A 12,489-nucleotide genomic window follows, 5' to 3' on the forward strand; every position below is an offset into this window, starting at 1 on the left:
TAAAGAAGAAAATTTGAACCTTTCAAAACTCTTCTTCCTTTCCCACAAACTATTCACTTTCTCACAACCAGCATATAGAGACAAAACTATGATTTTCAGTCAGTTTCACCATTTAAACCTAATCTTCCATCATTTTGGGAGAAGAGTCTCTCTTGATATCCCACGAATTTTCCCTACTATTTTCTTGTGGGTCTCAACTCCTACAAAGACAACCACCCAGGAACTTGCCTTTGTGAAGTCCCTCTCATTAGCAGCTTTCCCAACATTGCATATGGGCTATGCCTGCTTATTTAGGGTACCATTTAAGGATGCCTCTTCTAGTATTAAGAAAAGATTCTCTTCTTCCATCTCCAACATCAGCTTCATCTCAAAAAATAGAGATCTCCTTTTTTCCCTAGGAGCAAAGGTCTTATCAATACACAACTCTAAGTTACAGCCACACATCTCCCCAAGCAGCATTCATGTTACAAGGAATAGTCCGTTTTCCCTGGTTTTCACATGAGACATCCAGCCAAAAATGGCAAACTCCTCAATCCCTCCTTCCAATAATCCTTATCAGTCCTTTCGCTGACTTTATCATGCGGTCTCTCCCTTTCTGTGTTCTTTCTTCTCTCTCTCAGCGAAAAGATTGGAATTCTGGAGGCTTCAGGTTGCCCAAGTCCTCTCTCCCTCAGCTGTGGCTCATGATGTCAGATTTCCAGGCCTAGCAGAGCTCCGGGCGGCCAGGCAGTCAGGATTCATAAATGCTTATAAATGTCTCCTGCCCACCCCTGGGATTTCAGGGATGTCAGAGGTACAGATCCCACCAGTCTTGCTAAAACACCTTTTGTTATTACAGTATGCCTGCATGTGATAGTCACATAATTTTGTTTACCATTTCCAAACTTAATGAGAAATGGACTCCATGGTCACCACCATCCCTGCCCCCCACTGCCCCCAGCTTCTCAATCTCAGTGCCTTCATATTCAAAGTGGCAGACTGTGGCATTCATCACAGCTTTTTCCTCTGCAAAAGAAAGAGAACCAGAGGCAAAACTTGGGCTAGGACACAGATAGGGAATGCACCAAGCCCAAGGAGCTGGATAGCCTAAATTATCTATACTTTCCTGGGACCTATCACCTAGGGCTCACATCTTCATGTCACCTATCACAGATATTGAAGGACACTTGGAAACTTTGAGAGTTTGTGGAAAAAAGAGTCAGGCAAGCACTTAGCTCACAGGCATTAAAAGCACACCCTAGGTATCACCTGTCCCATTATGAACTCCAAATGAGCCAGCTTTGAAAAAGAAACCTGTTTCTTTTGCAGAAGTCATAACTGGCAAGTGATTAAGGAGGAAAATATATGGACCAGAACAATGCACATCTAAATCAGTATTTCTTAATGCAACCTTGTGGCTGCTGCTTCCCAATATGTTGAATATGGACGGTTCCAAATACCAGAACACAAGATTTATTTGGATTATAAATAGATGTTGCCCTGTACTTCCATATCAAAAGCACTCTGGTGTGTAAACAGAAAACTATTGGCTTTTGTTTCTGCTTTTAAAGGTTACTTGAAAGCTTCCATGTACTATTTGCTGACAGCCTTTTTCACGTGTTGGAGTTGAGTCTCTCTGGTATCAACACCTCTACAGCCTGATGAGAGGCTTCACTTGAAGCTGTTAAAATGTCTCCTCTCATATGCCCTTTCCTTCGATCTCTTGGATGCTCTCCAGCTGGCCTCACTACTCTGTTAGCTTTTAGTCAGCCCAGTTTAGTGAAAATATCTTGGGTTTGGCATTGTCTTGATTTCTGCATGTATTTTTTATCCGGAGAAATGTGTTTGCTAGTAGCTCCAATGTCTCTTATTTGTTAAAAAAAAAAAATTCTTTTTAAAAAAATTATTTAATTATTTGTCTGCTTAGAGTTTTTAAACAAATAGGCTTTTGGTAAATCTAACCTGTTGCTCATTTACCCTCTGCCCAGTGCCCTTTGAAATGTATTTAGGGGACTTCCTGTTTAAGGCACACCACAACATGTGGCTTTAGTACATCATGATCTTCTTCCCCAGTTAAGAGAAGCTGCTGCAAGATGAGGTCTTTTTCTGCTAGGAGTAGCTGTTGGGGCCTCATTTTCTAATATAAACTCCAGAGTCTGCTTCTCTAACCTCCAGAGTGGCTGAGAAGGCAATAAGGGGACATGTACACCTTGACACATGCCCCACCATCGCAGCCTTGCTCTGTAGGAACATTGGCTGCGCCCACTGCTCTGTCCTGCATGGTCACCTCAGGTGGCATTTGGCTCTGGGTTATGGTATATTACGTGCCTGCACATGAGCCCAGCATCTAAACTTCTGCAGTGGCTGATGAAGACCTGAGTTACTGAACTCAGTAGTGCCTGAGCAGTTTGGCCACCCACCATCCATAGGGTTTGGATCAGTTGCTATCACAGTGGGCTCTAGAGCCATCTGAGTGTTCTGCAGAGATCTCTTGTGGAGCTGCCAGATACAGACAAAGACCCTCATATGCTGACACAGCTCAAACTGTTCTGGACCACCCAGGAGGCAGAAGCAAGCCCCCAGTTCTGTTTTGGGTGTCACAGGCCTCCTGATGGCTGCTCTTTGCTGTAATGCAAGTGTATGAGTATCCTGCAGATGCTCTGTTGTATTTGCCAGACCCAAGCAAATGCCTCAAGTCTAACCTGAGATGGTGGTGGGCACCATCAAGCTGAGGCACTGGATCAAGCACTTCAACTTTTCATCTCTGGTACTTTAGCCAGTGAAGTCTCCTGCTGGTGCAAAGCTTTGTAGTCTTCTCATGTAAATATCTATTTACCAGGAACCAGAATAAGATCAGTAAAGGGGCCTGGAGCTGATCAAAAGATGTGATTTTCAGGTCCTACTCCTCTATTTTTCTGCTTTTCAAAACACAGAGGTATGGATGGAGACAGCGATTCCTGCCTAACTCTGTAAAATACATCATAAACAGACCAGTCATAGTGTTGAGGTCTATCCTGCACGACACCCATTTTGTGACTTTCTCTCAGAAACTGCATTTACATCCCACAATTATTAAAGTTGTGGTTCCCCTCTTCTTTTCACAGAAACCAGCCCATACATTTGAGCATTGTTTCCAGAAATAATAACATAATTTCTAGTTGTAAGACATTTTTCTATTTTATTACTTTAATAATTTCTTGATATTGCTTTTCTGAAAAAGGAGGCTATTTATGTAAATGTCAGAGTGTGGATTTAGTACAATAAGTTTAAGCACTTCTTTCTGAAAATCTCAGCCAAAGAGAGGGGAGCTAATAACTTATGCACTGAACTCCACCTTTGCGGCACAATGATCCTGGTGCAATGTGCCACACAAAACACTTATTGGCACATGACAATATATTTAGAAAATGTGCCCACTGCTCCTAAGAGATGACAGAATAAACCTTGATAACACAAGTGGTCTGACTCTTCTGGGACTTATAACTGCCTACTGAGCAATAAGAATAATTACAGTGTTTAATTATATAATTCCCTTTTGCATAGTGCTATGTTAGAAAATATTGAATGCATGTCAGCCTTTCCATTATAAACTTCAGAACCCAGAGCATTAGGCATTTCCCAGGGGTGATAAGCAGGTGTAGGAGGGTGATTTCTAGGGGACAACTCCCACTGCCGACAGAGCACAGTGTTCTGCATGTCCAACAAGTTCATTTCTGTGGTGCCAAAGCCCTGGAGAGTGCCTGGGATGAGCAGGATCTTCATTGTCTCCCCAGTGAACACAAGGAGGCCCAGCAGCGGTGCCTCCTGCTTGGTCCCTGCGCAGCCAGAACTGCCGGGCAGGTTCAGAGCCCAAGTGAAGTGGCCAGCAAGGCCTGAGAGTGCAAGGGGAACACAGGGCAAAAGTCATCTTTGTAGCCACCATGGTCTTCAGTGGCTGCTGCACCAGGGAGACCATCGAGAGGAGCAATGTGCAATGAGAATTGTGTGTGTTTGTTAAAAAAGGCTTGCTAATAACAGTGCCTACTCCCAGCCAGTACAGATTGACAGCGAGTGGAATTTACAAATATTCTAGTATTGACGATTGAGAGAGGGATTTGGACTACTGGTTGGTGATAAGTATCCAAATTTACCGTTAGATACGTACTCTATGAAGGCTAGTAATTTTTTCTGTATTTATTTAGGTTAACATCACAGAAACAAACATACATTTTGCAACATTTCTACCGTTTTTGATCTTCTTCCTGTCACCAATTTTGATCCAATCCTCTTGCAATCTTCAAAGCTCTTTGTTCTTGCCAAGGCATCTTGGTTATCAAACTGAGTCTTCTAATTTAATCCACAGTACTCTCTGTCTTATCTTCCATAGTTGGCAACCTTTCTCTTTAGGAAACCTTAACTTAGGTAACTTTAAAACTCCAAGCCTCCTTTGGTCTTTTTTAATGTAACTCCTTCCATATTCTGATATATGTAAATCTTAAATATTACTGAATTTTACCTCATCATCACTTTCTAACTTATTTTCATACCCACCTAACAGCATCTTGCCTTTTCTTGCACACAGCAGAGACTCAATAAGGCAAGAGACAGACATGCTCACAAATGAAAATAATGAAGTAGGTTAACATAATAATAAAAGTATAAAATACTGTGGAGGCAGAAGGAAGATGATAAGATTGCACCTGATAAAACAGACTGAAGAGACAAAATATCCTTGTTTCAAAAAGTTCAGACTTGTGGATTGGGAACTCAAAGAAAGAAATACATAAGGAAAGAACAAACTCATCTCTCTTCATCAGTTTTCTCTAGGACTCAGCAGGCTATAAGCCATGGGAGTGAATGTTTTGAGAGCTTAGTGAGCTGTATACAGACACTGGTTTTCTCTGAGGATCTAAATTCTGAATTGCCTGACTGGGGACTCAGTGGGATAACCACTTCCCTCAAGTACCTCCAAATTCATTCTCCCCCTGAGAATGAATTTGGCTTGTCACAATATTTATAAACAGGAAACCCAGCCAAGGACCGCTTTTGACAAGAATGCATATTTATGAGGAAATAGGTACAAGTGCGTTTTTAGCTTTACATATGTTTTGGGGAAGGCTGTGATCACTAAGTCTCATAGAAAACCTGTGAATAATAACATCTCTTCAAAAATACTGAGGCAAGACCAATATATGTATCATAGATTATATGTGTTGCCCTCTGAGTCTGAAGACTTGAAAATAGGCTGGACTTGATGATCTCTTTTCCAGCCTAGTTAATTCTGTGATTGTGTGAATACTTACATTCAGAAAAACTACAGTTCAGCCAAGAGATTCTCCCCAGATGGTGTTTCTAGACAAGCCATTATTTTTACAGCAGAATTGATTGAGTACTGAAAAAATAAGTGGAAAGGCTCAGGCAAGTTAGATTAGCGAAGGTGGTGTTATTGCTAAAAGGAACTTCTTTAAAAAAATAATCACACAAGTATGCACATGAAAAGATACATTAGTTCTGACTTACTCATCCCCTAAATACCTTATTTAGGGTCAAGTCAGGTTGATCAGATTGATTTTGTCTCTGAAAGTCTGATTCACCCTAGCAACTGTGAAGGTTAATCTCCAGCTCTGATAGTTAAAAGAATTGAGAAAGAATGGGAGAGTAAGGAGTGACAGCATAGTATGAAAAAAACCAAAACAAAAATTCATCATGTTTTCTCCTAGTTCAGAGCAGTGATAGATAGCTCTGAGCAATACAATGAGCAATACAAGAAAAGTGATATTTTTATTCTGGGATCTGGACAAAGAAAAAAAGTACAATGAAGATCATATACTTAGAGATCTCCCTGGGGCTTTCTTTTTACTTCTGAGAGTTTCTGAACTTTTTCATGGTCTCTTTTAGGAAGACAATGCTGTGTTATTGTGGTATTATTAGTACTCAGACTTTTACTGGGAAATTTTTTGTGTGTATCAGGCTAATTACATGGATCTATGTATGTATGGAGCAGCCAAGAAAATGTAGCCCAGGGCACCGTTCTAAGAGTTGATATTCTGAGCTACCTTCCAAATGGAGAAAGTAAAACATGGTCTGTACATCTGGAGTCTCAGAAAGGATCGTGGAACCTGGAACTGCAGTACTGAGGATTTAATTTTCTGTTTCATCTGATTATTTTTTGAATATTAATTTCTCTTAAAGTAGCATGAAGATTTTTTTTCATTTTGACAAAGCTGGCACACTTCTAAGCTGACGGTGTTAACTGCTAGAAGTCCATGACTTCATATTAGTGGCCATTTTATTCCCTTATGGTTACAACATTTTTCACACTAGCAAGGAGCAATGGATGCTGTTTATTTTATTTTCTGCTACTCATATAGTACCCAAAGGGAGACTGAAGTTAAGATCTTCAGTTATTTTAGTAACAGAGAAGATACACAGCTCTCTTTTTGTATTTTCATAGAGAGAGACAGTATAGGCAATACAGGCACCCGGTTTACCTCTCACAATTTGTGATGTGGTTGAGGCTGCAATGAAATCCATGTATAGACTGGACCGCAGATGGGAATTTCCCTGCTAGCATTGTCCTGCAGTCCCATAAAGTGGTGCTGAGCAGCTGAGCACGGGTTTTGTTTGGTTTCCTCCTGCTCCTGCAGCCGCAGAGCTCGCTGAGCGCCGGCAGCCCCGCGGACCGCGGGCGCCTCCCTGCGAGCGCCCGGCGGCCGCACAGCGCGGCCCGGCAATGCCAGCTGCTCTCCGCCTGCTCCGGCTGCGCTCTCCAGGGACCTGTCTCGGGGTTACTGCACCAAACTATGCCAGAAGAAGCTTTTGCCATTTGATATTCATTTAAATAACATTTCAAGGCTCTGGCTTTAAACAGTGATTGCTCTGTAGCATGAAACTTTTTCCTAGCTTGCGTTTTACCCCTCCCCGTGCTCTGCCACCAGGGCTGCTGCCGGCACCACAGCTCAAAGCCTGATGAGGATCCCGGGAAAGTGCACTCTGAGACACAGTCCAGTGCAAAAACAGAAGCTGCACATTCTGCTTTGGTTGCACACAGAAACATGTATTTACTGCCTGGCTCATCACAGGATTTTTATAATTTGGACTATTTAAACAATTACTCCTTTCAAAATTCTTCATCATCCCTATGGGCAGGAAAAGATGTGGGCTTTTTAAACATGTTGATCTTTCCTTACCCTGCCTTCCAGATGCCCATCACTCGGTCCATATCCTGAGGGTAACCCTGGCATGTGATGGCAGCAGAAGCCTTACCAGCATTGCACAGAACAGACTGATTGCTTCAGATTCTTTGTAGTATAGTTCACTGTGCTATGAGGTTTCTCTCCTTTGTAGGCATCAATGTTCATCCCCACTTCCCAAAACTTTTTCCAACAAATCCATCCAGGTATTTCTTACCCTTTTAGTCATGCAGTTGGCGAAATCCACCCATGCAGAGAGGCTACCATTAAGGGGTATTTCCCAACTGACTACTAAAAAAAAAAAATGGTTCTACTAGAGAGAGTTCTGAGTACACTCATCCTCTTCCAGTTTGCCTCAAGTTTAACAAGCATTCTCTGGTTTTTCAGGATAGCAACAAAAAACTGGAAACCACAAGAGGCTTAAAATACCACTGTAGTGGGAGGCTAGATTTTTGAGCTTGTTTTCACATTTCAAAAATTCCAGTGTTTCCTTGAGAAGAGAAACAAAAGGATTACTTTCATGACACTGTTTGGGTTCTTTTAGAAGCCTTATTTGTTACTGAGTAAATACCAGACTTTGGGCATAATAACCCACAAGTAGCAACTTCACAGGAAAGTTTAAAAGGCACAAATTTTGTTAGGAACATGAAACTGAACTAGGGATGCACAGCTACAATGAGTTCCATTGTGGTTTTCAATTATCAAGCTAGTAAGAGCCATTAGGGTACCTCACAAGTGATGCTTATGCCGTGCTGTACTGTCCCTCCAACAGACACTGGGATGAAGTCCCCCAAGAGGCCCAAGGCTGGTGAATGTGAAGCTACTCCTGTCCATCTATGGACTCATCCATTCAGTCTTCCTGGCTGGGTGGCCAGCAACAGACCCCCACCACAATGTCTCTTGTCCCTTGCCCTCCCTTTAATCCTGACCCATAAGCTTCCTGTCAACTCCTGATCCATCCCCAGGCGGAGTTCCCTGCACCCTGGCTGGTCATTGACACAGAGGGTAGCACCTCATTTTCCCTGCCAGTCCTTCCACCCCAGTGCCCCAGCTGTATGAGCCACCATGCCATCACTTCTCTGTGATGCCATGAGATCACAGCCCTGCACGGATGAGCACGTCTAACCCCTCCTGTTTGTTCCCTATGCCGCATGCACTCCCACAGAGGCACCGTTGTGTCCCTGATGAGACAGACTTCCTGGCTGGAGTGTCTGTGAGTCCTTCGTGCTGCTCTGCAGGTGCTCCTGCTGACCTGTGATCCCTTTCCTGGCTCTGCGAATCTATGGCTGGCACTGGCATCAAACTGAGATGAGGAGTGGCACGCACTGAGGCTCTCCTCTGCCAATAACCTTAGCTTAAAGCCCTCTTCACCAGCCTGGCAACCCTACAACCAAAAAAGCTCCCACACATAAAGGGATGATACAGTCCAGACACCCACTACACCACGTAAAAACTGCTTTATTGATTGCAGTTTACATGTTACAATTAACGTATGATTCCAATCATTAAGCCAGCTGCTTACAATAAGCTGCCACCACAGTCACTGGACAAAGAGATGCTAGGTGCTGAGGCATCCTCAAATGCAATCAGTTTGGCTTCTTGGGCATTGAAGAGACAAGCAGATAATAAAGGGCATACATTGTTCCTGAATTAAGAGACAGAAAAGATATTTTCAGATTAACACACAGAATTCGTTTCAAGTCAGCTTTCTAGTTTGTTCCAGAAAAAATACTGACAATAAGCAGCTGCAATTCAGACAAAATATATTTCCACAGCCACATCCCAATTTTTTTTGGTGATTCATATTTCAGAGAAAAAAAAACTTATATACATCTCCACATGATACACAAAAATAAAGCGATGGTAAAAAACGGGGAGAGGCATGTCTGTGTAACCTACAGAATCATGAAGCAATGGTTACTCATTCTTAAAGTAGCTGAACTGAAAATCCGTTTGATCAACACATTTAAGTTAGAGGCTATTGCAAAATTAGGTAACAAGCAACATAAAGGTTAAATATACACAGTATTATGAACCTTGGTTATAATTCTGCTAGTTCTAACAGCACACAAAAACTCAGTACACTGAGTATCACCTATCACTAAGAAGATTCAGGCTAGTGCAAAAACTGGTTCACGTATGTGCTATAATGACATTTTACTCCTTTGCAGAATAGATGACGCACTGTTTTTCTCTAACACCATACATGAAACCTGAAGGAGTATTCAGCCCCCAGTAGTCTGGGAAAGCCATATGAAAATCTAAACCTGGAAAAAGCACAAATGAACACATAGTATGTCCCAATGTGTTTTTTCCTCCTCTACATAAACTTTGCATATTATAAAGAATAGACTGAAGACATTGCATTATTACTTTACAGCGAAAACACCATCTGTGTTGGAGACTGTACCAAAGGGAAAAAAATATCAGTGCATTGGAAATTGTACCAAAGCATAAATATTTCAGTATTAGACTTACCAAACATCGTAAGACCCGCAGTGGTTCTATACAACAGAGAATCTTTTGCCCCACCTTTAAGATGCACTGGGAGGCCATTATCCTCCTAATGGAAACAAGTGACAAAAATAAGCTATTTATATGCAGTTCTTGCAATATAGTGTTAATATAACCACAGTTATCCAGCGGAAGAATTACTACCCCACATTATCTTTCTGACTGCCAAAAGACACTGAATCTTCTTTAGATCCCACTCTTTTCCGAGAGCTTTCACTCTGGTATCAGGTGATGACTCACTAGGGGAGTACAATAAGTCATGTGCACAGCTCATATCTAAAGCAGTGACTGGCAGATGCCTGGACACTTCTGACACCAGCCAGACCCCTCGGGTGCACAGGATGTGGTTACCATCCCTAGAAACCTCCCATCCATCTCCAGTATATTCAATCCCTGCCACAGGGAGGAACAGGGGGAGGAGTCTGTATTGTCACTTGGTGCCATATAGGGAATTGTTTTGCTTCACCCAAAGTAAAACTCTTAAGCACCAGATCCACGTGATCTTTACCCCTGTCAGCAAGATCACGCTGCTCCGGACCTCAAGCCAGCCTCCAGTGCTGGTGACCTGCAACCTACCCCAGCTTAACTTGCTGTCCCACAAGAAAGGAATGAAAGGAGGAAGAGATATGCCTAGAGATCTTTGACAGCAGAAACTGAACCTCTAAGCCCCTCCCATCACCAACATCACCCTCCCATTTCCTTCCCCTTGGCTCACAATGAACACCGTGCTCCTTAGTCAGGTGTCTCAACTAGACTGGCTTTCACTTTCAGGGGAAAGGAAAGCAGTAAGACACTAAAATTACTCAGGTGGGGATTCTAGTACTTCATCCCTTCTACTTCATCCCTTTCAAGGAGCTGAAGCCCCGTTTATCCTCAGCATGAAGCTACAGCTCCAGGTTGTGACTCACAGCTGGGATTACTCTCTCAAGTGTTCTCTGCTTTTCCTACTTCACTCAGCAGCCCTATCAATCAGGAACAGAGTAATTCAGAAATTATTTTTACAGATTCAATAATTTTCAAGGGATGAATCCAGTCACTTAAGATCTTCACAGTTTTCGTAACTGATAAATACGGTAATACCACATTCTCATTAAAAATTACGGGACTCATCTATGAGCTATAGAAAGAGAAGTAAAATTTCAGGTTTACCTTTTCACTGTATTTCTGTTTCTCACTCTATTTCTCTATTTGTTCTTTGGACATACTCCCCCACATCAACTCACTTCAGAGTACTTTATCTTTGTACCATGCCTAATACTTACGAGAAACTCCAGTACAAATCGTTTCATGGGGGAGAAAACCCTAAAGAGTCAGTAAGTATGCATGTAAAAACACTCAACCTCTGCAGAAAATAACTGCTCTAGTGATAAAACTGATTTTGAGAGCTCTCTTCAGATGTAAAGGGGAGCCGGACCAGTTCTTTAGAAAAAAAAATGCAGTTATGATCTACTAAAACCTTGTTAATCTACTAATATTATTCAACTCACTCATTACCTGAAAAAGCTTCTGGCCCTCAGGAACTCTATTTTCCATATGCCTGCGTGAAGCAGTGCTTATGGTTCTCTGGGAAATCTGGCGAAGAGCCTGAAATAAAAGATAAACAGTGCTTTAATAACAGTGACATTTTACAAGTCTGTCCACACTGGGTAGAAATTGCTTCTTTGAAAAGCAAGATAAAAGTGGGACTGCAAAAAAAAAGAAAGGGTTTCAAAAACAAACAAACCCACAAAACTTTGCCAAAACATGCTAGTTTTGAATTCAGTAAACGTTTCAGCAACCTATGTAAAGGGCTGCTTGATGAGCTACCTGAAAAGGAAAAACTCGGGAAAACTGCTTTCGGTAAGATACGGATTTATGGATCTGTAGCATAACCTTCAGGTTCCCTTTCAGGGGAAATCTCGGCCTCTGGCCCCTAGACCTCAGTTTTAGGCACCATTTTCTGTGTCTGACTAGCGAAAGGGACAATAATATTTTTGACAAACGTGTTTGTGAAGATAACAAACTCCTGTCATTGCCGCAGTTCACCTACGCACGAGCAGCACAGGAGACAACCTTCATAGCGCTAAGGAGGCACCTCCACCCCACCACACACACAGCTTAAATCACCTTGCTGCGTCCTGAATCTGTTTCCACAGACTGATCATATACGGTAGCCTACCAAAATCAATGTCCTATATACAATTCTTTGATCTGCCTTCCCTAAAATGTCAAGGCTCAAAGCGCGGTAGCTCTAAGCTGCCAGCGGCCTCAGCCTCCTTCAAGGAACACTGACAACACATCGTGCCCACGCAATTACCACCGCTAAAAACGCAGCCACGGGCAGAGCAAACGTACAGGTGATGCCGGCCGCAAGGAACGGGACAAGGCACCTCCTCTCCTTACCCAACCCAAATACATATGCTATAAAATACATCTCCTTAGAGACGAGCTAAGCGTACCCGAGCCTCCCGACTCAGCCTTATCCTCTCAAGTCCCTGACGCTCAACACTACGTGGAGCGAGCGAGCCGCGCAAGACCTTCCCCCGACCCCCGCAGGTCGCTCCACCGCGCCCGGCAGAGACAGCGGCCACCACGGCCGAGTCCCGCAGCCGGGCGGGCACCCTGAGCGAGCCCCACACACCGCCGGCGGCAGCGGGCCGCTCTCCCCGGCCTCACCAGCACGTTCCGCCACATCGCGGCTCTTGGTCCTGTCACCTCCCGCCGGCAACAAGGGCAGCGGAAGGGGAAGCGGCTCCTCCGCCCACGGCGGACGCACCACAGAGGGAGCGGCGCGGAGCGCCGCCGCAGCGCCCACAGCGCCCCCCGCCAGTCCGCCCGGCCCGGG

At 43.4% G+C, this 12,489-nt stretch overlaps 1 protein-coding gene across 1 annotated transcript; it reads right to left on the reverse strand.

Moving 5' to 3' along the window:
- Positions 1-8,589: 8,589 nt before the first annotated feature.
- Positions 8,590-12,457, reverse strand: LOC134546603 (cytochrome c oxidase subunit 7A2, mitochondrial). Its single transcript, XM_063389482.1, has 4 exons — positions 12,321-12,457; positions 11,160-11,249; positions 9,630-9,714; positions 8,590-8,796 (listed from the first exon to the last, which is right to left on the reverse strand). Exons 1-4 carry the CDS (start codon positions 12,336-12,338, stop codon positions 8,738-8,740), a joined length of 252 nt encoding a protein of 83 aa, XP_063245552.1. The 5' UTR covers positions 12,339-12,457; the 3' UTR covers positions 8,590-8,737.
- Positions 12,458-12,489: the final 32 nt, after the last annotated feature.

This window comes from Prinia subflava, chromosome 2 (genome assembly GCF_021018805.1).
Source record: "Prinia subflava isolate CZ2003 ecotype Zambia chromosome 2, Cam_Psub_1.2, whole genome shotgun sequence".
Lineage (NCBI taxonomy): Eukaryota > Metazoa > Chordata > Aves > Passeriformes > Cisticolidae > Prinia > Prinia subflava.